At 40.8% G+C, this 27,338-nt stretch overlaps 1 protein-coding gene across 2 annotated transcripts; it reads left to right on the top strand.

Annotated features, from left to right (window-relative positions):
* Window positions 1–3: 3 nt before the first annotated feature.
* gpc2 (glypican 2) lies at window positions 4–26,619 on the top strand. Of its 2 annotated transcripts, XM_076987245.1 has the most exons (12): window positions 4–3,701; window positions 4,980–5,470; window positions 7,320–7,478; window positions 8,460–8,594; window positions 9,291–9,466; window positions 9,771–9,851; window positions 15,299–15,464; window positions 16,727–16,857; window positions 17,157–17,336; window positions 20,161–20,297; window positions 25,089–25,261; window positions 25,344–26,619. In XM_076987245.1, the coding sequence occupies exons 2-12, from the start codon at window positions 5,308–5,310 to the stop codon at window positions 25,586–25,588; spliced, it is 1,746 nt and encodes a 581-aa protein (XP_076843360.1). In that variant the 5' UTR covers window positions 4–3,701; window positions 4,980–5,307; the 3' UTR covers window positions 25,589–26,619. The 2 variants fall into 2 exon arrangements, with proteins under 2 accessions (XP_076843360.1, XP_076843361.1); XM_076987246.1 differs by lacking the exon at window positions 4–3,701 and having other exon boundaries at window positions 4,965–5,470.
* The last annotated feature ends 719 nt before the right edge of the window (window positions 26,620–27,338 follow it).

Here is a 27,338-nt window from a genome sequence, read left to right as displayed (position 1 = left end):
TGTGGTAAGCAGTCATCCATGAAGCAATATCTGTCAAGCATGCCGAGATACGCCTAGAGACCTGGGTGTCAGAATGAGGGAAGGAAAGAATTAGCTGGGTGTCATCAGCATAGCAATGATAATAGAAACCATGAGACAAAATAATGTCACCAAGGGAACAAGTATATAAAGAGAAGAGAAGAGGGCCTAGGACCGAGCCTTGGGGGACTCAAGTGGAAAGTTTACATGGATTGGATGTAGATCCTCTCCATGTTACCTGATGGGAACAGTCTTCAAGATATGACTGGAACCATTTCCAAGCAGAGCCAGTTAGCTGTTTAGAGCCCATAAAAAGGCAGAATGCTCACAAGAGCATTGTGCATTTATCCAAACTGTTATTTAAAAATGGCATCCATTACCTGACAGCACAAAACATTATGGGATATGCAGATGTATACATGCTCAGGGCAAAAGTCCAGTTCCTACATTTCATGTAGTTTTACTGGCTACAGTGGAATGTGCTTTTGTACGTCTTCTCAAATTCCCATAAAACGCATCTGTGAATTTCAACAGGTATTTTTCCAGACTGACACCGATTTTATACCAAGAATGAAACATTTTTTGATCCTCATTCCTAATGAAGCTGCTGATGTGGTATTGGACCGTTTGTATCATCCCTCACAGCCCTTTCCTGAATTCTTGCTCTGTCTGAATCTTATCTCTTTTTTGTTGTCCATCCTAACACTCATGCGTTATGCCTGTTGTTTCTGTGGTTAAGCAAACTGAAAGCTGTTATGTCTGATATCATCAAGAAACCCACTTAACATAAGTAGGCCAGCTTTGCCAGTTTTGGCAGTGTAGGAGTTGACACTGTGCCTTCTTCTTATGTGTGTATTTAGCCCCACAAATAAAGTAATCTGAAACATGATCTTTTGTATGGATTTGGTTTCATTTTGATTCTGGAAGTCCGTGTTTTGCCATATGAGTGAGTATGGAATGGGTGCATAGAGTTTGTGAAGCTTCCAACAGGCTGTCAGACATGATGCTCTAATTTAGCTTTTAAAACACCATAACATTCAGTACAGGCCTCTGATCAATATATATAATTCCTGGAGAAGAGTACATCAGTGAGTAGTGTGCAGTATGTAATAACTACTAAAGTGTATGTAGCAGAGAGACTAAGGCTTAAATTGTACTACTTGCACACTAGACTCGGTTCCTTCAAAGTTATTAAAAGGGGTATTAGCAGTTGTAACTGAACCTCTTCTAACTGTAGTTAACTCATCCATTACAATAGGTCACATGCCCAAATTCTGTAAATTAGCAGTTATTAAACCTCTGATCAAGAAACCAAATCTTGATCCGACTGTGCTATCTAATTATAGACCTTATAAAGCACTGCACGGGCTTGCTCCTGAATACCTCCAGGAACTTATTTCCTATTATGAACCCCCCCATGTTCATTAAGATTACAGGGTGCTGGCCTTTTATTGGTTCCAAAAATTAATAAGGTAATAGCAGGGGGAAGAGCCTTTTCTTGTAAGGCCCCCTAGCTTTGGAACAACCTTCCAAAATGCGTCCGGGACTCTGACACATTCACAATCTTTAAGTCTAGGTTGAAAACCCACTTATTTAGTTTAGCGTTTGATAAATTAATATGCCCCCTTAGATAAAGGTACAGATCCAGGGGTTCATAGGTGAAGGGTTTTATGGTAGACTGGGGCACTGGTGCTGTCATCTTGTCACTGCATATGGTCACTCAATTTGACAGTGCAGTGGATGGATGCCAATATCTCAGAATACTCCCATGTCTATGTTACCTTCTGGGTCTGCCTTTTTAAGCTAGGCTGTAATAATTTAATTTAATGAAGGAGTTGTTGCCACACTCCAGAAATGTTTATAATTTCATCTGTCATGTATATATCCTTATACAGAGCTAATGTTCCCTGTTTTATGTTCTCCACATGGCTGCTCTGAGATGAGGAGAGACAAGCCTTTCCAGAGATCCATCCTGGGCCAGCCACCTCCTGCCTAACCGGATATGATGGAGGACCAACCTACCGCCCTGACTAACCAGTGTGGATGATGGATAAAGGATGATGGATAGGACTAAACAGAAATTACATAAAGGACACGTGTATAACATTACCAACCATCAAGACATTTGGGACTATACAGGACTTGAATAAAGAACTCATGTTTATAAATCTACACCAAGATGGACTTTATCCCTCACAACTTTTCCTTTTCCTTTTCTTTTTTCTTCTGTCTCGCTCTCTAAATTGTTGTTGTTGTTGTCATGGTGACCGGCGTAGGCCAGAGGAGGATGGGTTCCCCTCCTGAGTCTGGGGCAGTCATGGCTTGGTGGTAGGGAACTGGTCTTGTGAACGGAGGGTTGTGGGTTCGATTTCCAGACCCGAGGCCATGACTGAGGTGCCCTTGAGCAAGGCACCTAACCCCAACTGCTCCCCGGGTGCCAGGCTAGGGCTGCCCACCGCTCTGGGCACATGTGATCCACAGCCCCCTTGTAATCACTAGTGTGTGTGTGTGTGTGTGTTCTAATTGCACAGATGGGTAAATGCTGAGGACAAATTTCGATTGTGGTGAAAAATCACAATTGACAAAAATATGGCACACTTCACTTTCACGTCTTGGTTCCTCTCAAGGTTTCTTCCTCATGCCCTTAGGGAGTTTTTCCTTGCCACTGTCGCCCTTGGCTTGCTCACTGGGGGCTTGGACTCGGACTTGTAAAGCTGCTTTGTGACAACAACTGTTGTAAAAAGCGCTACATAAATAAAATTAGATTGATTGATTAGACAAGTTTAAGTGATCTTAATGAGCATCCTGTTTTCAGCTGAGTCAGTCTTTATGAGTATTATCATTTAGACTATCATACATATACACATTGTACACTATAACGTTCAGTACAGGCCACTGATCAATATATATATTTCCTGGAGAAGAGTACATCAGTGGGTAGTGTGCAGTATGTAATAACTACTAAAGTATGTTAGTAGCAGAGAGACAAAGACTAAGACTTTGTTCATATCAGAGGGCAGAATATGCATAAAGTTCACATGTGAACTGTGAATTTGCCCAGGATAAATTTTGCCAAGCATGGAAGAAATAGGTCAGAGTCTGAGTGGAAAACATTATTATTAATTTACTCTCACCCCAATTAATTATTTATGCCATTATTGTTATTTCTTTAAATTGTGATATGGAGGAGAGATTACAGCTTGTGGTTCTGGGTACTCTCCCCCCATCTTAATCACCTGCTCCATTTTGTTTTGGAGAACATCTTTTTATTCCAATTTCTGAACTCCCTTCTTCTGAAAGGTTAACTTGTGTGAAATGACATGGTGATTATCTGATGATTATCTGCATTAATAAAAGGGCACCATGGTAGAATAAGCTAAGATAATAAAATCTGCATCCTATCATTGTCTGTAATGCCATTTTTAATGAGGTGATATAAAGAAATGTTTACAAACTCCTTTAATAACTCTTTAATAACCATTTGATCAGTCTAGGCTACATAACAAAATATCTGGACCTTTATCAGACTTTACGGAACAATTTCAGATCTTTCATTTATATCTGAACTTTTACAGAAAGCAGTGGAGCAACAGCTAAGCTCCCATTTTCTGGGCATAGAAAAGGATGTAAACACAGAGGACAGACACAGAGAACATGGAGGGAGGAACACGTCTATAAAGCTGGTGAGCAGGAAGCAAGTTTCATTTAGTGCCAAGGCGAGCTCAAGAGCTAGCGCTGCGTTGCTGTGGAAACTGGGCACAGCTGGTCAGCCCTATATGCTCACTATGCATAGCCCCCCCCCCCCCTCACTTTGAAGCAAGTGTTGTTTACAACTTCAATGAGCAGACAAAGTGCAGCTATCCTTGTGGTTATGAGAAGAATAAGAAACATAATGTGAATTGTGGAAGCAACAATAATGTCACCAGACAATAACCTTAAATTGATTTGCAAGACTCCAGTGTACCTCTCCAGTATCTCCTGCCTAGCTGGGTAGAGTTGCCAGCCGTCCCATATGAAATCAAATAAAATACTGCATCCTTTATTTAATCATTGTCCTTTATAATGTAGAATGAAATTTATGTTTTTTTTTTATGAAAGGAGCTGGGAACAACTGCTTAAAATGTTTTAATTCTCTTGTCAACCATGGCTCACAATAACCTTTTTCTCAATTCTAGACTTGGATATAACTGCACCAATCATAATAAAAGGAAGTAATATACCCAAATCATGTTGTCTGTGAAAAACGTGCATTTCTAGGTCCCACACACAAAGCCAAGCTCACTTTTTTGTGTGGCAGATGTCGAGGTTCAAATGAGAAACAGAATATTCCATATCTAAACCATAGCCATCAACTTTAAAATGTAGAAAGAAACACGTTTTTTTTCAGTAGACTGCAGACTTCTGTAAACGTTCAGGATTAGGAATAGGGTTGCAATTACAAATACAACTGAACCATCAACATAACTTTGTCAGGAATTAACATATTCAAAACCAACATAACATTACACATTTTAGCCATTTGTTACCAATGTTTTCTACGATCTATTACACATTTCAATGTTGACATAATTTAGATTAGAAACAAGTGCATAGAATTAGCATGAACGGAAGTGACATGTCCTTAGTAATATCCAGCGATTATTGATTGTCCCCACCAATAATTTTAACCACCACCCCCCCAAAAAATACCGAAAAAAAAACCTGATTTAGAAGTGCACTGGTACTCCTTTAGAACTTGCAGTCTGCCACTTACAGTCAGGTGGGCCTATGTTTGTGTTTGCATGTTTAACACATGAAATATATGTTTTCCCACAGATTAAATCTGTTATCTGGGATAGTTTCACACGCCTTTGATTTTTAAGATGAACGGATGTAGGCTATAGCCTATATAACACCGTCCGCACTTCCCCCGTGTGTGTGTGTGTGTGTGTGTGTGTGTCCCTCCCTCCCTCTCTCTCCAGCATGTCCCATTGTCCGGGTATCCCGCAGAGATTGGGCAGATCCTCCACTACACAGAGGGATGATCTCTCATTCGCTCACTCACCCTCAAAACCAGACAAAGCCCAGCAGCTGGGGCGCCTCTGCTCCCTCGGACAACATCTCAAACATCATCTGAGGGGTCGCTTCAGTTTTGAGCGTAATGCTCCTCATGACATTATAGGCTTGTGATCACATTGTTAAAACGAAAGTGATTCATTTTCTTCGGTCTTAATGCACACTCGTCTAGTTTAACCAGTTGTTTCGGACCGTCGAAGTCAGCCCCAGGTTTGGTTGACTGTGCCGGTGAAGATGGTTCTGTGCTCGTCTCACGTTGGACCGTGTCTCGGAGCCCTGGTCCTCCTCACAGCGTGTTGCTGCTCCGCCAGAGCCGCTCGGAGCTGCGCCGAGTCGCGGCAGGTTTACGGGGAGCGGGGCTACAGTCTCACTACTGCCCCGCTCGTTCAAATATCGGGTAAGCTTCATCCAGAAAACTGATATTGTACACATACAAGCAATAATTTGCTTAAAATCGTGATATTCTGAGACATTTCTAAGATTCTGTCAGGACTACTTATTAGCTAGTTGAAATGTAAATATGAGTCTACGACAGAATCGGTGTTGTCAGCCCAACGTGGGCGAGCTGGTGTGGTTGATCATTATACCACCAGGATGCTGCTTAACAAAGAACCTCGCCCACAATTATCTGAGCAATTAGGCTGCATGTGTCTACCGGCTCAGTAATTCAGTCAATCTGCTCTTTTATGTCTTTTACGGTTGCTGTTCTGGGCAGTAATTTATTAAGATGTGGGGATCTAACTCTCCTTAATTTCTCTTTTAATTTACTTTCACACACTTTTGACAAGAGGTGTTGGGTGTGTGTGTGTGTGTGTCAGAGAGAGTGAAATGTCTAGCTCCTGGTCTAGTGGATAATGTCAGCAGATGGTGTAGAGAGGGATGAGTGTTTAGTACTAGAAAAGGAGAAAAGAAGAACAGGGAGATGAAGGTCTGAACAGAATTTTTCACTGAAAAGCTCGCCATGAAAAATTATTGTGTATGCACACGTGTGCATGTGTCAGTCCACGCGTTCTTTCTTGGCTAACGTAATTATTGTTTGGTGTGTGTGTGTGTGTGTGTGTGTGTGTGTGTGTGTGTGTGTGTGTGTGTGTGTGTATTTTAGGGAGTGTAGTTCCTAAACCTTTTCATGTATTCTACATATTTTTATTGTATTTGTTTCATTTTTAATTTGATGTTTTTAGGCATTTTAAGCCATGTTTTAAATAAGAAATCACCATCAAAATGACCTACAGCATCATCCGTGTTTGCAAATATTGTACAGACATTTTACAAAACAGAGTAACTACACTTTACATGTGCATTCATAAATGAGGAAAATACAGTTGCAGGCAGAAAGCCAGAGGGTAACCACTATTTCAGACCATCAAAGTGGAAGCAGGTCACCCTTCACCCATAATATAGGAGGGTTAAATTGCAAGCCTTGCATAATTTGATAGTACTTTAATAAATAAGTAAGTAATCAGATTATTTCGATTGGATAAGCTCAAGACACTAATCCTAGCATACAGCTGGATCAGATAAGAAAATAATTTCTAATTCCATCTTGACTTGATCAATACTAGAATAATTGATCAGTTCTTCATGGATTGAACAGGTTTATTGTTATTTTGTGTGTTTGCATGTGGAAATCAGATGAACTAAAAAGAAAAACAGGAAATGCCAAACATTTCATTCCAGAATGTTTAACCAAATGGCAGTGAAGATGGAGACATATGACACAAATAACTCAACATCGCCTACATTTTTCTTTTATTTTGGAAATATCTGGAAATGGGGGCAGTTTGCCTGTTGCCATACACAGCCATCCTCCAACTGTTCATCAGTGGTCAGTTCTGATCACAATATGGCTGTTATCTGGATATTGTTGGAAGTCACTATCATGTAGTGTGTAATAGTTGTGATCAAAATATGGATATTCGCTGAATATTTGGAGTCCGCATTAATGTAAAGAAACTGACCAGTGCCAAACAACGCAGAAGCTGCATGACAAAAGATGCTCTGAAGTCTGTTACTGTATACTTATCAAACACACACAGCGCATATAAAATTGGTCAGCTATATTTAATAAATCAGGGTGCAAGTTATGATGAAGATATTGAGTTTAATTTAAAAACACAAATATTAAATCATAATGACAAAAGAGAGAAAGCGTCGAAGCCTCAAGTTAAATGGGGGCATTTATTATTTATAAAGTGACCAGCTCTCTGATTGGCTTGTGAGTAATATTTCTGCACTGTGATTGGTAGGGGAGCATTTACGACTCTGTCCTCGAGACTACACCTGCTGCACCAGTCTGATGGAAGAGACGCTGGCACACCAGAGTGAGGCTGATTTCCTGTCTGCTGTTGAGGACACTAGTCAGTTCCTACAGAGGAGCTTCACTCAGCGACACCACAAGTTTGATGGTGAGAAGTTTGCTGCTCAAGTTCTCTGCTCATACCACAAATCAATTGTTTTCAATTATATTTTTATTTTCACCCAGCCACAGAATATTAATTTATTGTAAATTTGTTCTTTTACACCTACCAAGCTCTTACAATAAATATTACATATTACAAGCCACATTCAGGTCCAGAGCCGGAGTGGCTAATCGGGAGATTTGGGAGGCTTCCCGATGGGCCGGCTCATGTCAATCTCTAGTTTGGGCCAATTGGGAGGGAAAAATAATTTAGGGCCGGATTTGGGCTTGAAACGTTTGGGCTGAAAAAGGGGCCCACTCTGGCCCTGTTCAGGTCTGATTTTTTGTTCTTTTGGCAGTTTGCTCTAGTTGCCACTAGTGTTTCTCTCCTTCATTGTTGTTATGGTGGTGACAGTGCTAATCATCTATATGCAATGTTTATATCTACATATCTACAGTGGAGAGAGAGAAACCCTCTTACCTAATAAGAGGATGGCTAATTGTCCTCTTGAGGGAAGGGAGGGCAAGTTTATTTACACAGTACCTTTCATACGCAACAGCGATTCAAAGTGCTTGTAAAAGAAGGAGCCTGTTAGCTACAACCCAGTAGCTTTCACCTCAGAAAGATCTTCGCCGAGTGAAGATGTTGCACAATTTTATATTGTAACAGTCTGATGGAGCTTTGGAGAAGCACCTGCTCATTTCCTTTTCAACGTTTGTCACACTCTTTGTGGTTCTCTCATGGCACTGTATGGTGAGATATGGGTCCAGGTGAGGTTTCTAAACTTTAACATTCTACCTGGAATCCCAACCACGAATTGTCGTGATAGTAGCTAACTTTACTAGTTCCACACGGATCACTACTCTACCAAAATGGGAGGTCTCGGTCAGCTGGCAGGAAAGTGATGCTTGTCAGTTTTTAAGTTTCAGAACTGACATGCATGATTCTCTTGTAACGTGTGGTTTGCCATCTTCTTTGTGCTAACAGAGTTCTTCCAGGAACTGATAGATGTAGCAGAGAAGGAAATGAACCTGATGTTCACAAAGACGTATGGCCGTCTCTACGTGCAGAACGCACACCTCTTCAAGCAGTTGTTCACAGAACTGCGACACTACTACTCAGGTTGGGCTAATTGTGTGCATGTGTTTGTGAGTGTAAGAAAGTTGTGGTGTGGGCAGGGTAGGGTAAACTGTCATCTGATTTATCTCCATAAATGATTAAATCCAGCTGTAGAGTATTACCTAATAAGGTGGCCACTAAATCCAGATGTATGGCGATGTGATTGTAAAGGTTTTAATGCCAGTAGAGAAAATGTCTGGGTGTTCAAGCTATAGATGTTTGTACAGAGGGTGCACCACCTAGTGGGGTATGAAGGAATTGCCAGGGGAGGATGTATCAGCAGTTAAGAGCTAGAAGAATATATTTAAACTGTTTTCATTTACATAACTTGACGTGCTTATTTTTCACAAGCTATTTTAGTAATGTTTGTTTTATTTCTACAGCAGCAAATAATCAAGATTAGAAATTTAGCAACATGTGTTGACAATTGGTGACAAAAATATCCAGAATGAACTGCTTAATTTCAACAAAACTAATTTCCACATACATTTTAGATAAAGACAAAACAATTTTCACCTGATTTTTATACATATGCTGCAGCAGTTTGCATACCAAGGTAGTTTTATTTGAGGGGGACCCAAGTTCTCAGGACTAGCAAGCAGGCCTCCAGATGAAGGTTGGAATACCTCTGATCTAGGAGTGAAGCTTCATGTGTTTCTGCACATATGTGTGTCGTGACGGTTCTTTGTCTGCATGCAGGCAGTCGTGTGAGTATAGCAGAGGTGCTGTCTGATTTCTGGGCGGGTCTGGTGGAGAGGGTGTTTTCCTTGGTGAATCCACACTACCAGTTCAGTCAGGAGTACCTGGAGTGTGTGAGCAAACATGGAGAGCAGCTACAGCCATTTGGAGACCTGCCCCGAAAACTCCAAACACAGGTAACGTGAATATAGGCTCACATCCTATCATATCTACACACAACTAACATTAACATTTGCACACAGCAGATCTACACACATGAACATATTCACATGTTCTATCAGGTCCCTCTTATTTTTTAACCTTTATATGTGTGTCTTCTGTGCTGGAGCACTTGTAACACTCAGATTTTCCCTCATGGGGGTCAGTAAAGGGAACCTTATCTTATAATATCTTATTCTGTGGCTTCATATATCGGTCAAAGAATACATCTGGTTTTACTGTGAGGCATCTTTAATTCTCTCTATGTCTGTCCATATTAAGCTTTCTCGTGCCTTTATTGCGGCGAGGGCCCTGGTTCAAGGTCTGGCCACGGGCAGAGACCTCATCAGCAAAGCAGCCAAGGTAAGTGGATCTGCATTTTTACAAATGTTCTCCATTGTGTTGACAGCCTAAACCAATGTGCGTGAATTCAGACCTTTACTTTCTCAAGGGAAAGACACTGTGGCTGAAATGTATTGGAGTCTTACTAATCAAAGCAGAAGAGGTTGTATTATAAAATATGTTATTAATTAATTTGAGCTATTCAGCATGTGTAGCACATGTACCCATAGTCGGTTCTCATTTTCCCCATCAGAACAGAAAATGACAATCCTTGTGTTGTTTTAATATCCTTAATATCCCTCGTGTTCTAAGGCTTACAAATGACCCACCTTCACTAAAATAGCTTCATTGAGTTAAACCACCAATCTATTTGGTTTGAAGAAACAATTTGTCTGTTTTATTATTTCTTTGGAAACATAGTGACATTTTCCTATGCACCTTAGAGTGAGAAAATCATCTACAAATCTATCATTTCTTTTTACCTTTGCCCCACCCACAAAACAGCAATAATAAAATATAGGTGCGAGAAGCGATTATGGGGTCCATGCCCCTGTAAGGGTCCCTGTATGGGCACCTGCTCACGATCAAGGTCCTGCAGCCCAAACTTTGTACTACAGTTTGGGAGTACAAATACATTCACACAAACATTCACCACAAGACTCCAGCAGGTCTGACACAACATACATAAGTATATAGAGAGAGATTAAATTTGTTAATATGGTATGTGTAGAGCAGTGTGTAACCCTATAGGTAGGCATGTCTGTGTGGGAGCCTCTGTCTGTCAGTGTGGGTCCGTCTGTCTGGGTCACTCTCTATACTGGTTAGAATATGATTAGTCACTGAGGTGTTGGTGGGTATTGGTAGGGCAGTGTGCAGGTGAACCCTATAGGTAGGTGTGCAGGTGTGTGTGTGGAGCAGTGTTTAGGTGACCCTAGATATAGGCATGTGTGTGTGAACCTGAGTCTATAATTTTGTGGTTTTTGTGGAATGTAAATTATTTTATTACTGGGGGGTCAGATATTATCCTAAGGCAATCTTTGTACCTTGGAGGTCTATAGCTTTCATGGAAATATATACAAAAATATATCAGTTATCATTCAACGCGTTTTCTCTGCAGTTAAATGTGCTGACAGGTCTTTTTTTTTTCCTGAAGACAGGTAAAAACAATTTTAACACCTTTTTATGGCATGTCCGGTATGATTTTTGGACTAACCTTAACCAAAAATTCTCCCACACCAAATGGCACAAACTTCCCAACTAGTCTGGAAAGAACTTTCCATCATGTGAGTTTTGAATAGGACACTCGTTGAGAAGTAATAAGCTTATAAAGAGTCAGTTGGAGGCACAAAATGGGTCTACCCATCATGATGACAGGAATGCAGTGATTTTCTGCAGTAAATCAGTTTGTCAGACTGTATTGCTATGGCCATAACTAGTTATGAGAACACAGACGTGTGGACTTCAGTAGTTTTAGAATATTGCTTCAAATAATAATGTAGTGCCCCAACCAGATACATGTGGGCAGTATGGTTTATTTTTATTAATTAAACACGGCTAAGGCTCCGGGTCTTCTGTAATTTTATGGCTAGGGTGAGTGAAATATGAGATCTAGATACCTCTAATAATAGCTACTGACAGAGCAATACAGTAACAGGTAGGCTACTTACAATGCAATGGGTATGGTATAAAAATGGACATTATTTAATAATGCAATATGTAACAAACAAAACATCACAGTACGTAGCCTACTCTTGAGTTCGTCTGTGTGAATTCTGAGGAAAACAATTAAAGAAACAAATTAAAGACAACCCACCCCCAAAATCGCATGCCTGAATCATTGCTTGTGAACGTGGTGGCCAGCGAAACGCAAAATGGCCTTCCTTCTGAAGAGCAATAACTGAAATAAAAAGGGTTACCTCAGTCAAGTCTTCTGTATTTATTTCCGATCCCACTCCCTTACAGTAACAAACTTTCCAAGTGAACCTTCTCACAGCAGTTACATTGGTGGCGCGAGCAGAGATCCACCAGAGCTGCTGTAAACTGGGGTTTTTCTGGTCACTCCAGTCGCTAACTGGTCTGTGTCTTCAGCTGACAACCTTGAAAAGTGATGGTGAGGTCCTCACACAATATTCAGGAATATAGCTGATTGAATTAATCAACCTACCACAGAGTACTTCTGTTAACAGCCTTGAAGTTGCCTGCTGAAGCTAAGTGACTCAATATTGTTGAGGAAACAGCAGTGTGCACGAAGATGCTAATGCTAACTGACACTACACTGGGCGTAATGGCAACCTGGACCAGCCTGCTGAGATACCCCGTGAAATCCGCAGAGCCAGGGAATATCTTTCCAATTCCACCCAATAGACAGCTCCGTGCCTACTACTGAAAAGTAAACTCCAGATATCGTTGGGGAAATACGAGTCCTTCCCCCCTTTTCCCCCACAGGCTGTGTTCGAAATAGCCTACTACATAGTACAGGTATACTGCTTGGGCCCCAGATCAGTATCCAGTATGCAGTATGCGAATAAAACAAATTTTTCCAGTACGCGTAACATCCCCGTATGATACTACTTCCCCAAAATATTCCAGTATGCGAACAGAGCTATCTTCGTGGTGTACTGCATCCCATCATGCCACGCTAGGTTCACGTGACCCTGTAGTATGCTTTGCTTTTGTCGCATACTGGAAACTGTACTGCATACTACTACGAGGACCAGTATGCAGTATCCAGTATATACTGAGTGCAGTATGCAGTATCCAGTATGCAGTATCCGGTTATTTCGAACACAGCCACGGTCTTCCCCCCATCTCTAATCCGTGCCCTCTCACTCTGCATGCCGATTGGCTAAAACCCTTCAAGGCACTGCTACAGGTTAAATTCTGAAAAATTATCAATCTTGCCTTGGATATAAAATGTCATGTAAATTACCTCCCTGTCAAATGGCATTTTCTACCAGGCTACAATAATAATACTTTACTACAATACATGTTATAATAGAAACATTTTTAGTTATGTAATGCCAAATTAATAAAGTGGCCTAACTTAAGCCAGTGTAATTTCTGAAAAAGTAGTAGATTTAAGAAAGAGTTTGGGGAAATGTATAATGGGAAATGAAAGTATAAGCAAGAATAGGCAGCCCAGTGTAATTTTGTTTTCTGTGTTCAATGAAGGAGTGAGAGGGCTTTTAAAATGGTTATTATCACGGTACAACTTACTGCATAGGCTGGTTGTCCCCTGACCACAAAGCACTTAGTGTGCAGTAAGTAAACAGTTACATTTTATGTCGGACATTTGTGGGTTTGTTATTAAGTTTCACGTTGTTGGATGTTGTAAACAGGCCCGTTGACAGTCTTGCTGGGGCCCGGGACAAGAAAGTTTCATGTACCAGCCGGCTACGGTCGCTGGATCAAACCATTTTTCAGTGGGAGGCAGGGGGGGTGTATGCACTTAATGGAAAATATGCAGATAGGTAAAAAAACATATATATTTTAGCCATTGAGCTTATTTTGAGTACAGAATTTTATATTAATGAAAGATTTCAAGATTATTTAAAAATTATAGACTTTAAATAAAAAATAAATAGCTGGGCTCTTTGATGGGCCCCCCTGGCCCTGGGGCCCGGGACAACAGACCCGGTTGTCCCCCCCTGTCGACGGGGCTGGTTGTAAAGTTAGATCATGTTTATGTGCATGTAAACAGGTGGCACTTTTCATTGTTGGTCTTTAAATAATCTCTTGTAAACATCGTTGCTTCGATCCATTTCTTTAGACTAAGCCCAGTCAGGCTACTGTGTGCATGTAAATGTAATTATCACATTTCTGCTGTGTGTAAGAATCTGCCATGGCATAACTGCTGCAAAGTGTCAGCGTAGTTAAAATCATTTTAATTACAGCATCAACATTCAGTATTTACAGATAGAGATAAATTTATTCTGTTTGACTTTTAATAGTGGGTGGCACTAAATGTAATTATTTTTTACAAAGAAGGATGCTTGAAGAAGTAACCACAAATAACTCTTGCCTAACTGTCTACACTTGTTGGCAGGCTAGCTTTTGCATATGTCAGGGAGTCAGTTTTATCTAACAGCTAAACAGAGAGGTTTATCTAGGGTTGTCCCGATCCGATATTTGGATCGGATCGGCCGCCGATATTAGCAAAAAATGCGTATCGGTATCGGATCGGCAGACACGAGAAAATGCCGATCCAGACTCCCGATCCAGTTTTTTAAAGTCCGATCCCGGTTTTCCTGCGCACCCATTTAGATAATCCATTCCAGTTTTTGCTAGTGAGAGTAAAATCCGGTCCGCATTTTCCAGCACACCTTCAGCACACGAGCGTAGTTTCTGCCCCAATTTAGCTCCGTGGCATCTCGGACCGCCGTGTAAATTTGAAGTTATCGGTCAGTTGTGTGGGATTATTTTACCTTAAAGGATGACAAAGACGAAGAGGTAGAGTGCAACATATGCCACAGTAAAGTCAAGCGTTGTGGTAAAGCTGTAAGAACTTTTAATACCACCAATCTAATCAAGCATTTAGCGAAATACCACCATAAACAACATGACGAGTTTCTAATGAAAACCGAAGACAAAAAGAAAGGTCCTACACAACTAACACTGGCAGAAACGTTTGAATTGAAGGGAGTGTATAGATGGGGATGGAGCAGCAAAGTGTGGAGTAGAAGGCATTTTGCTTTTAATTAGTTTACGATATGTGCACGGATTTTTTTTTTTAAGCTTTGGTTTACACTTGTTCAAGAGCACTGATGGATGTTAATGTTAATAATAGACTATTTTCCACTCAGGTTGTGTGTTTTTTTTTAAATATAATTTACAATATTATTTGCACTTGTGGCTTTTTAATCCTTGGTTTACTGATGCTATTTCTGTTTGTTATTTAATATTTTGTCTATTTTGAGTTTATTAATTGCTAAATAAACAGGTCAGTTTCTCCTTACCAACCATTGTGTATTATTCAAACACACCTAATTCAGCTGGCTACTTGTTATCAAGAGTAAAACGCTTTTCAACATGAGTTTGACAACAAAGTAAGTTTGCTAAATAACTTTAAACTTTAATACATGCTCGGATAGGCCGGTATCGGCCGATATCGGTATCGGATCGGAAGTGCAAATAAATATCGGTATCGGATCGGAAGTTCAAAAAGCTGGATCGGGACATCCCTAGGTTTATCCATGCCTCAATTACCCATTTTTTATACAGTCATCGCCCGTATTTATCTTAACATCTTTAATGTTAACAATAAGTTTAGCATAACACTATGAACTTCTACTTACCAATCCTTGACTGCTTGACCAGGTGATTCCATCTCTGTCATCACGTGCCATCATCTTGCAAGGACTCCATTATGTATGGTTCTGATTATTTGGTTTTATTTGTGGGAAAAGGTTTGATGTTTTCTGTGTGTCTGTCTGTCACCTCCTTCTCTCCCCTGCCCCTCTTTCTTCTAGCTGAGCGTGAGTTCCCAGTGTGTCGGCGCGCTGATGCGGCAGTGGTATTGCCCATTATGTCGTGGAATGCCTGCCCTCAAATCCTGTCATTCACTCTGCCTCAACGTAATGAAGGGCTGCCTCGCCAATCAGGCGGACCTCGACTCGGAATGGAACAATTTTATTGGTGAGCAACAAAAAGGGGCGGGTTTAGGGTTAGGACATTCCTCACTCCATGTGAAATGCTTCAATTTTTCTTCAAATAAAGTTCTAAGCTAGAAGTTCAAAAGCAGAATTTTTGATGGTCTACATTCCCTCACTAGCGAACCCCCCAAAATAGAGAAAAAAAACACCATTTATCATAGAGCCACTGCTTGTTTATAGCATCACTGATTGTTGTAGATTCTGAAGCACCCATGACTGCTTACCAACATGCTCTAAGCCAGGGGTCACCCAGTTTTTGAAACTGGGAGCTACTTCTTGGATACCAATTATTACGGAGGGCTACCAGATTGATATACATCAATCGAAAAAAAAAAAAATGATGCAGCTCATTGGTGCGTGGCACAATAGTGAGCTATTTTTAGAACAGGTGCCCGCGGTGCACCACGTTGGTGACCCCTGCTCTAAGCGATGTGACATTCCTTCTATGCTCGAGGACTTCGTGGAGCTAGACTTGAGGCTAGATAACAGGCTCAGAGAGTGGAGTGCAGCACGGGGACCAGGGGGTGCATCAGCAGCACAGAGACCCCTGTTGTCCTCTGTTGTGGACTCAGTATCAGTAGAGTCACCTGGCGAACCTCAGCATATGCGATTAGGGCACACCCGCCTAAACAGGAGAGACTCATGCGTAAGGGTTGGTGTGTCTATTGTGGCCAGGCAGGTCACTTGCATCCTGCATGTCTCGAGTTGACAGGAAACGACTGGGAGGCCCCTGGCAGACTTTCCTGAGGCCCCCAGACTATGGGATCACGTTAGAAAAAACCTTTCTTGTGTCTGCCATAGATGGGCGATCCAACATATAGGGCAGTGCCTTGAGAAGGTGTCATTGTTCCTCACGGCCACACTCTTCCTAGGGCACGTGGTTTGGGATGTAGTGTCTGACACAGGGCCTCAACCTGTAAGGGTTGACCCCAGCACCATACCACCACTGGCCACCAGAGGGAGCCGACGGGCTAATCAATCCAGATGAGCTACACTTGCTTGATAACCCTTATCTGAAGCTCACTCCTAGGGGGTGACTTGCTCTCGGGCCTCTTATTCTCGAGTCCCCCTCTCTCTCTGGTCTCCCGTCATTTTCTCTCATCAACATGACATTGTCGATATGAAACTAAAAGGACAAGTTTGTTCATTTCTCTGTTTCTTTTTGGCTATGCTTAAAAGCTAACTCACTTCAAGTTTTTGAAATATCATATCTTTCCCTTTTTGTCTCTCACTGTCTTCTCTCAGACTCCCTGGTTTCTCTAGCTGAGAGGTTGGCAGGTCCGTTTAACATGGAACTGGCTGTCGACTCGGTTGCTGTGAAAATATCTGAGGCGATCATGCACATGCAAGAGAACAGCATCACTATTTCCACCAAGGCAAGACACACACACACACACACACACACACACACACACACACACACACACACGCGCGCGTCTGCCTCTATGATGGACAAAACCTTACATTCACACACAGCTTGTTCATTCAGTCCATTAAAGTCACTTTGAAAACACTTGTATGTATGTGTGATGGATGTATTTACAATCTTTTCAATTGTCTCATTAAAAAAAGATTAATATGAAGTTATAGTCCAATTATTAGTTTGACTATACCTGAGTAAAATAATCAAGGACAATTGCATGTGTGATTACTTTTGCGTGTGCACTTTCTGCAGGTGTTTCAGGGCTGTGGTAACCCTCGGCCGGCCCCCGGCAGAAACAAACGTTCGCCTAGAGAACGAGAGAAAAAGAGAGAGAGAGAAAGAGAGAGAGAGAAAGGCAGCAGGAGATCCTTCAAAACATACAGTCTGGAGGAGAAACCTACCACTGCCGCTGGAACCAATTTAGACAGGCTGGTAAGTCTGAAGTGTTCACGAGAAAAGAACCGATGTGTCTCAGATGTGTCTCACATGTGTCTCAGCAAAACCCTTTGACACCTAGTTCAGATTTAGGATCAGTCAAGGAATGACAGGATGGCTTGACATTCGTGTTTTTATTTTCAGAATAAAGCCATGAGAAAGCACTTATGTGTTGAGGATACAAGATATCTAAACAAAAGCATGGAAACCTTTTGGAAGGGTTTCTTTTGTAAAATTTATACCTTTTTAATAGTCTGCAACTCTGCATAATTAAATGTTAATTGCAATTTCCAGGCAGAGGAGAAAAAGAAAGCTCAGCATTTTTTAAATTGTTTGTAGCCATGCTGAATCCTGTTATCAGTGCTTAAGTGATGATGTCTGTAATCTGTGAACTTCACTTAGGGTGTACTCACACTAGGCACGGTTTGCTGGTTCCGTACTGGGGCCCGGTTATCCCCCCTCCCCACTCCCCCTCTGGCCTGCACTCACACTGGCTTCATCAACCCGGCCCGAGCACGCTTACGTCATCACAACGCCACTTTATTTGGAAAAAAAGCGCGCTCGCACAACACTATGGAGTTCACGATTCTCTTTTTATTGTATTCTTGGAGTCGTTTTGGGAGTGCAGAAACACGGTGCAAGCACAGATTTATCGATAATTTAACACAACGATTGTCTGCTAATCGCTTTGCCGCTATGACTGTTTAACGTGAGCATCGCATCACTGACGTCATGTTTGAGTTCCAGCGAAATGAACCAATCACACGAGGCACCAAGCGGGCCCGTGCCCGAGTCCACATGAATCGTGCCCTGGCCCACTTCTTCAAGCGGGCCCGAGCACGGTTAACTGATCCGGGCACGGTTGGAGCGCTCACACTAGCCAAACGAACCGTGCTTCGGCAGGCAACCGTGCCCGGGCCCGGATCACAGAGCCTAGTGTGAGTACGCCCTAGTTCAGTCCACTTAGAACTGACTGACCTCCAGCACTGTAATTCTAACTGACTGGGCTAAAATGGATAACCCACAGTGCTGAATTAGGTTAGGTTAAAGTTAAAGATTACATTTTGTTATACTCTATATAATAACTTTCTTCTTCTTTATGTTATCACTCTGTATATAGCTCCCAGGTACCCTCTAGTGGTGGCAGTAAACTGTTCTACATAAGCAAATAAACCTCAGGACCTGAATAAGCATGTGCCATGTTTACAAGCAGATAAATAGAATACACAGAAGTGAAAGAGAAAAATATAAATATATTTCCATCAATATATAACTGTAGACAACTAGACAGCAGTGCGCCTATTCTGTGTTTATTAGCATATGAGGGTAATTTGTATTTATTTTATTTAAACAGGGGCAATACACATTAATCAACATCATTATTTCATGATGTAAATGCACCAGATTTAGCCAAATGGCTAATTTTCATCTACTGTCCCTGGGCAGGTTGATGTTCTGCAGGAAACAGTCTTACACAATACACAGTAGTAATAATTAAGAAAGAAGTGGAAAAAAAATATTTATACAAAAATTCAGCATAAAACAAAATCAACCATTATGCTTACACATCTGTGTACTCAATAACCAGATTTTCAGTCATCTGTAAAACAGACCGACAGCTGTTAACCCTTTTATCTCAGGTGGGAGAGAATTCCAGTCATGTGAAGCACGAAAAGAAAAAAACAGTCTGACCAAAAATACTTTTCCTTAATGGAATAGTACAGTCAACTCTTGTGCTAGACTTTGTCGACCTATTTGTGGCCCTATGCACTAGGGATGTGGAGATTCATCGATTCACATCGGTGAATCGGTACACATGTCTGCGATGCGACTGCATCGGTAGATTCAACGTGCATCGAGTTTAATTTGCGGGCGAATTCACGATGCATCGCCTTCAGTGAGGCGGTCACGCAATCTGCAAACAATGCCGTGGGGCTAAATACGTTAGTAGCACAACGAACCTGGCGACACGCATGAAAAGACGGCACGGTGTGGACATCTCTGCGGCCGCTACCCCCTCGTAACCCCCCCGCTCAACAACTTACGTTTGTGAGTGTGTCGCATCGCATCGCATTTGAATCGCATCGCATCGACAAGGGGTTTCAGAGTATTGCAGTTATATCGCATCGTTGGCAGTGTATCGAGATGTGTATCGAATCTAGCTTAGTGGTGACGATATACATCCCTACTATGCACACATTCGTCTAGCACTGGCAGCGCTAAGCCATTTAAGATTTTAAAGACCAGTAGCCTACTACATTTGTAAATTAACCAGATTTTCCCAATTTAAAAAACCATACTTAGTCAAGATGTTACAGTGATTGTGGTGATTTGTTTTCTTATCTAAAACTTTTAGGGCTTGCTTGTACACCATTTCAATCATCTAAAGATTAATGAGGGGATATAAGGAACAGGGGCGAGTGGTAGTGCTACATCCTTAGTGTCTATGCTGAGCAAACACTCTTATTGTGCAACAGCGCTAAACAAACACAAACGGAGACAGGAACATGCTGGAATAACGTGTGTAGGTCTACTACTCTTCAGCAGCGTGAGCAGAGATCTCACTCTCTGTGTGTCTCTTGCTTGGGCATCAATATCATTCAGCAATGACAGGCCGGACCTGAGGGCTTTAATAATGCAGGGGTGAGAAGACACAGATGATGATGATAATGACAGTACTGATGTGACCGAAAGTGAGGGAGTGGTTGTGGGCGTGTCTGTGTATATGTGGGCGTTTTTCCAGTTTATCGGAAATTGATTACAGAATTGATGTTGTTATAAGGTTTTACTCTAAGGCTGTTATTGTATGACCTGTGTCCAGGTGCTGGAACTGAAAGAGCATCTGAGACCCATGAGGGGGTTCTGGGTTTCACTGCCACACACAATATGTAATGATGACAAGATGGCCGCTGATGTCACCAACGAGGAACGCTGCTGGAATGGTCAGACTCGTGGGAGGTGTGTGTGTGTATATGCAAGAGTGTATGTGTGTATAAGTGTGTGCATATACAGTATGTGTGGATAAAAACGTGCATGTGTACATATTTAATATATGCATGTCTGCACGTGTGCTTTTGTGTGTGTGTGTGTGTGTGTGTGAGTGTGAGTGTGAGTGTGTGTGTGTGTGTGTGTGTTCTGAATAAAAATATAATACCAAGGGAAAAATTCCAAGCATGGCTTTCTCATACAGCTTAGCAAAAACCTCAAAACTAGCAGAACTAAATGAATGAATACACACTAGTTGGAATTATTTTCCCCTTTCATGATTAACATGTTTAAGCATACACTGTAAAAAAAAAAAGTGTAAAAAAACGGTAATTTTCTGGAAATGGGGGCGCCAGAAAATTACTGTAAAAAAACAGATAAGTACTGTAAATTTAAAAACATACATAAACTGTAAAAAAACGGCAATTTTCTGGCGCCCCCGTTTCCAGAAAATTACCGTTTTTTTTACAGTTTATGTAAAAAAACAGATAAGTACTGTAGATTAAAAAACATACATAAACTGTAAAAAAACGGTGATTATAACACTTAACATGCAACACTGTCATTTTAAAGGAAATATTCCTAAAATTGAATGTGGTCTTTACTCTAGTTCACATTCAATTATAACAATATTGCAGTGTGGTGTAGGAAGGAGAGGTAGCAAACAGATCCACCGCAGCACAAGGCTTTTTAAATTCAAACTGCCTCAACAACATAATCACGCCAGACCCCACGATCACGCAGAAGAGACTTAATTTAGACACAAAACATGAGAGAACGGCAATAACACGACAACACTACACAAACATGGCATAGAATAATTCACACAGTACAACTACATAAATTGATGAAGGGGGACTTAAACCAAGTAATGCACATAATCAAGTACACAATTAATCAACACATGCATAGACATCACATTAACAGATAACGATACCGGAGTCGCAGAGACTCATGGGAAGTAGCGCCGTTGTCACGTAGGGCAACGCCCCCTCTCGTGGCTGCCACTCTGGGTTCCCTCGTGTCTGTGTTCCGTGCCTGTTTACCCTGCCCCGCTCGTTGTCTCTGAGATTCCCTGATTGTCCGCCACGCCCCTGTCATAATCGTCCCCACCTGTTCCTAGTTTAGTTCAGTGTTCATATAGTCCCTGTATTTCCCCAGTCTGGTTGTCGGTTGTTTTGGATGTCTGACCGTTTATGTGTTTCTCAGTTTCGTGTTGCCCTGCTGTCGTTTGTTGCTTTCCGTGTCGTTATGCCCCTGTACCTGTCCAACCTTGATGGCTCTCCTGTTATGACCCCTGCCTGCCACTACGATGACGATTGTGGAATGCCCTGCAATAAATCTCGCTCTTCTCAGCGATTGTGTCCGTCTCCTCGCTCCGTGGCGCGAGCCACGTTACAGCCGTCCCCCATTGGACCGACGCTTCAATATAAAAATATATATAACATTAATAGTTAAAATGAGCCATAAACTCCGAACCGTCAGAACACACATTTCAACGCTACGGTTATAGTTAAACTATGATCGGACAGGAATGCCAGACACATGTTCTAGCACTATATGAACCGATAAGAATATATTACGCGTTAACTAAATAAGTTACATGCACTGAAAGCTGACGTTGCAAATACTCATTTGAAGAAACACTGATTTCAAAACTCATGCATTTGGGCTGCAGCGGGGTGATAACGAAAGGTTCTTCAAACAATATGCACAACCAGAACAACTCTTCATGCACACTGTGCAGTGGTCCGATTCAAACAGGCCTCACCCCTACCAATCATAAACTTAACATATTCAGTTATCTTTACTTAACATGATCATTGCAATGCCTATTTCAGCTCAATAATGATAACAACTAGTTTTATTTAGTAATGGCAATATTTTTTATGAAACATGAAATAATAATTAATGATTACTAAAATAATTTATTAAAACCTAATCCGGGTTTACAGTGTAGATACAGTGATACAGATACAGTGCATATTTAATAGTGGATTGAAAATGAGATGGATCTGGAACGCCTTAACTCTTTATGTATGTTATAAATATAAAAATAAATCACAGTCAAGAACATTTTACTTTTTACTCAATTTTATAACATGAAAATCACATATTTAACATGTCAAAACTTAAATTAAAACATGCATCAATGTTGTCTTGTAATATTTCCTTGAAATTAATTCCAGAAGATTCTATTACTTTGTCTCATTAAGATTAATCAATATTACTTTCTTTTTACAGTTTGTTTAGTTAAAATTATTATCTAAGAATTGTTAAAAAACAGATTTATAATGTATTTAATTTATACAGATTTTTCTTGTTAAATCACATGACATTTTTAAATAAACAGTTTGTTCTGGTAATTGTAATACACTTTCCCTGTCATTTTAAAATACAGGAAAAAACTGTAAAATTTATTGGGAAAAACCTGTAAAAAAACTGTTTTTTTTTACAGTGTAGGTGAGTCTTTATGAACTCTAAAGTGTTCATCTATAACTTTGTTTTGCTAGGTAACATCAGTGAAGCACACACAGTCATGTTATTATGAATGAGATTGGAGAAAACACAAATGAAATGAGACAGCTAAACTTAATAATCCAGCCATGGCTGATTTATAGCCTCATAATAGCTTCACACTTGAAAATCCCTGTTGTGGTGTTTACTAGGGATGCACCGAAAATTCGGCCACCGAAAATTTTCGGCCGAAATGGCTTAAATGTGCATTTTCGGTTTTCGGCCGAAATACTTTCATCACTGAAACAACACGGCCGAAACAATGTGCTGTGATGACGCAAGCAAAAATCGCCACCTGCACGCGTTTATTTGGATAAAGCTAGCAAAAAAGTTTTCCAGTGATGGCACCGAGGCAAAAGACATTACACCAAAAATTATGGAACTCGTTGCCTTAGACGATCAGCCGTTCTCTGTCGTAAAGGATGTGGGATTTCGTAGGCTAATAGAGCACATTGAGCCCCGTTATGTTTTGCCGAGCAGACGACATTTCTCAGAAGCATGTTTACCTGAGCTGTTTAATGTTGTTGCAACTCACGTCACGTTTTTATGAGAGAATTTATATTTATCTTTCAGGCCAATGTAAGAAAAAAGAAAATTAAAGGCTAATAACTTGATGTGTCAATTTAGTGTTTTTCAGGGAGACTGTGGGAAAGCAGGAGTAAGGAGGCCTTAGTGGCCTTGAGGAGAACAGAAGGGGCCTATTCAGTGCAGGATGTGTAGCAAGCAGTTTTTAGATAACCAGGCACACAGGCTGGGAGAAGAGGAGCAGGTGATTTTCCATGGAGAGCAGCCAGGATTGGGGAGTTATCGAAACTTAACAAATCAAAACTTATGGACAGGGAGTATGAAAGAAAGGACATCGCCCAGGACGGGGGAACTTATTGCTTGGACGCTGCTGAGATCCACTTGGGTTAGGTAGACTTCTAGGCAACTAGCACCAGTGCACTGAAGAGTTTGTACCACGTATACTTCTATTATATTGCATTCAATTATATTCTATATAAATAATTTTAAAAAGAACTTTTGTTGTCAAGACTTTGCTTGGACCACTCAGTCAAAAACCAGTCGGTTCATCGGGGCGGTGTTGGGGCCCGTCTGGGTCGGAGAAGAAAATTCCCAACACCAGTCAGTTATAATTAAATTTAACTCATATAAAATACATATATTTATCCTCTCAGATAAAAACGGTCTGCAAGCGAGTTAAATTTAATTAGTGGTCGGCCGTTGTCAGCGTTATCGCCGTTAACGGCCCACCACTAATTTTATTTTATAATATGCATTAGCCTACTGTAATGTCAGTGCTAAATAAATATTTTCAAATCTAATTTTGTAGTTGATTTATACTTTGAATAGCAATGCCTTGATTTTAGTGAGGTTAGCCATAAATCCAATGTTACTAATAATTGGCATAATGTATTTCGGTGTTTCGGTTTTCGGCCTTGGTTTCCTCATTTTCGGTTTTCGGTTTCGGCTAAGAATTTTCATTTCGGTGCATCCCTAGTGTTTACCCCAGTATGGGTGTAGTTCACTTCAGTTGGCTTTGTTTTTTTGCCCCTACCCATCTGTGTTTGGGTCCCACGAGGAGGGTTTAGGGATCAATCTAGGGGTGCAGCCCACTGGCACTTGTAACCCTTGTTTGCCTCAGTGGGCCTGCTGCACTACTAATGTGTGAGAGGAATATATAAGAGGATACATCCTGAGGTCATCAGATCTTCAAGCCTATTAATGCATGTTTTAAGTTGTAAAACCTTTATTGTTGTGAAACAGTAAACACATGTTTAATGTTTAGAACCAGATTCTGTGGCTAAATTGGACAAAATTGAGCATCCTGATTACAGATGTATGTAACAGCACGAACAAATGATTCATTCTCTTTCCTATGGTTTGTTATCTCCAAGCTCCACTATTAATTTTACAGTGACGTGGTTTCATTTACTGATTCTACCAAATAGGCAGGTTTCTCTTTTGATTTAACAATGGAGTTTTTAATGAATGGCTCTTCTGGACAAATCGGATAACAAATTCTCATTTGCGATGGTTTAGTGAGCAACAAGACTGACTTTATATTATTTGTAATAAAATTAGTCCCAAAGTCTACGGCAACTGTGTCACCTTAAAATAAATGATTTTGTCAACTCCATATTGACACATAATGCCTTCTGAACCATACACATTTCTGTCTCTAGAAGTGTAATGCTCACAGTGACTCTTTGAATGTGTGTGTGTGTGTGTGTGTGTGCGCGTTAGGTATCTGCCAGATGTTATGGGTGATGGTTTGGTGAATCAGGTTAATAACCCAGAGGTAGAAATAGATGTTGCTCGTCCTGATGTCAGAACACGGCAGATTATCATGGAGCTCCGAGTTGCCATCAATCGCCTCAGACATGCCCACAATGGACAGGACGCTGAGTTCATAGACAGTGAGTGTGTCTCTCTCTCTGCCTTCTTTCGTGTGTCTTTGATTCAGCATGTCCTTTAAAGTGTGTGTGTACTTTTGTACAGTTGATGAAGAGGACGGTAGTGGATCTGGAGAGGGGAGGGAGCGCTACAGTGACGACTGGCCTGGTGTGTATTCCCCTCCACGCAGCCCTAGCCACGCCCACAAACCACTTCGCCCCAATGACAGGAGTGCCACCAAGTGGAATCGGCCAATCGCACCAATCAAGTCAGCTTTTCAGAGAGACCCTCCTGCTTCTCCTCTGATCTCTCTCTCCTTCTTTTTGCCTCTTACCCTCCAGTGGAGATAATGAGGTGCTGCTGTTTGCTTCAAAATAGTGTTTTATAAAAACTTGAAATCCATAAGCACAAAAGCATGTAGAGTTCAGAGAAACTCTAAAGAGGGTAAAAGAGAATGAGAGATAAGCAAACAAAATGGGGGAGAGAAAGGGATGGATGGAGGGAGGGATGAAATGACTGAAAGAAGCAGATGAGGATTAACTCTCTTCTTCTACATTTGATGGCTAACTCCAACAAGATGCAACTCTGTGGTTCAGTTTTGTAGGTGATGAATCATAAATGTGAGTTTGAATATCCAGTGTGCACTGATAATCTCATTGCTTGTTTTAATTATTTATTAAGATTGATTTATTTTCATATTTATTTACACAATTGGTGAATGTAGAACTTTTAATTGAAAAATTAGAGCTTTTCTTGTGGAGGCAGTCTAATGCCAATTTGTAAACACATTTGTATTCATATTACCATCTAAATGATGGTGGGTGCGTGTGTGTCTGTGTGTGCGCGCGTGTGTGTGTGTGTGTGTGTGTGTGCGCGCGCGTGTGCAGGCATGGAAAAAGTTAAAGCCATGTGAGTGTATGTTCTAGGTTATGATTTTGGTATTCAGATTTATAATTGTTCATTCCCAACTTTTAAATATAAATGCATTTATTGAATCCTGAAGTAAAAATGTTCTGAACTCTCATGTACTTCCATTCCCTGAAACAGTTTGGGGTCAGCTGTAGAGTTAGGATTAAGATACTTAGTACTGCGGTAGTTGGTACTGTAGGGTTATAGTAGGATTAGAACTGTAGGGTCCCTAGTGTAGGTAGATCAGAGAGTACGGGTGCCGTGAAAGGGCTACATGCTGAATCTGTTTATATGCTGAATCTGTTTATAGTTTTTTTTTTTTTTAGTACAACACAAGTCAGCCACTTCCTGCATACTTGACAGTCTAAAACGAGGCAGCATGTTCAACACTCATTTGTTTGATGGAGCTTTTTTGGAAACCAAGCCCTGTTAAGTATTTAAGGAATTTTCTACATACATTAAAAAATAAATTACTGCCTCTCATAGTTTCCTGTTTTTGTCTGATATGTGGTTTTAATACCATGAATATCTGAAGATAAAATGAACCTGAAGATAACAAATGAACTGAATGCAACACGCAGTCCACATTCTTTTCCTCAGCACTTTTCAAAACAAAATAATAATAAAAATGTAAAATGACCCTTAACTCTTGACATTGTTTACATGATCCTTCAAGCAGAAGTAGCTACTTCTATTTTGATTTGCTGATTCACACCCTAGACTACATTTTGCAAAACAAGCCATTCATGTCAAAGCTACTTAAGTGTTCTTTTAAACATGTAGGTCTTGGCCTCCAAAGCCCCCAGATTTCATCTGATTGAGCATCTGGAAATGCAAGTCTGACCATGAAGACCCCATCCTTAAATTATTTTCTGAAGTCTCCTGAGGTCTTGGTGTGAGATACCCCAGCCAGATACCACACCTTCAGAGGACCTGTGGATATTTAGCAGCACAAGGGGGACAATATTAGGCAGGTGGTTTTAATTTTATGATTGGTCCACATATAGTATATTACAAGAAGTAACTGGAGTGTAGTTAAAGAGGTAGTAAAATTGCAGTGTAGCACTTCTTCCACCTCCTGCTTCAGAATGCTTGCACAGCTGATGAAGAACCATCATCTGAAACATCCTGTTTTTTTTTTTCAAAACATTTTTTACAACACGGCAATTTTTACTCATGTTTGTGAAAAAT

The sequence above is a fragment of the Brachyhypopomus gauderio genome, chromosome 2 (assembly GCF_052324685.1).
Source record: "Brachyhypopomus gauderio isolate BG-103 chromosome 2, BGAUD_0.2, whole genome shotgun sequence".
In the NCBI taxonomy this organism is placed as follows: domain Eukaryota; kingdom Metazoa; phylum Chordata; class Actinopteri; order Gymnotiformes; family Hypopomidae; genus Brachyhypopomus; species Brachyhypopomus gauderio.
The sequence above is the reverse complement of the archived record's forward strand: the minus strand, read 5'-3'. Positions and strand labels throughout refer to the sequence as shown.

Coding starts and splice junctions, on each gene's coding strand:
- gpc2 (XM_076987245.1), top strand. CDS start 5,308: ATGGTTCTGTGCTCGTCTCACGTTGGACCGTGTCTCGGAGCCCTGGTC. Junction 7,479..8,459: donor GCGACACCACAAGTTTGATG/GTGAGAAGTTTG, acceptor TTGTGCTAACAG/AGTTCTTCCAGGAACTGATA. Junction 16,858..17,156: donor GCATCACTATTTCCACCAAG/GCAAGACACACA, acceptor CACTTTCTGCAG/GTGTTTCAGGGCTGTGGTAA.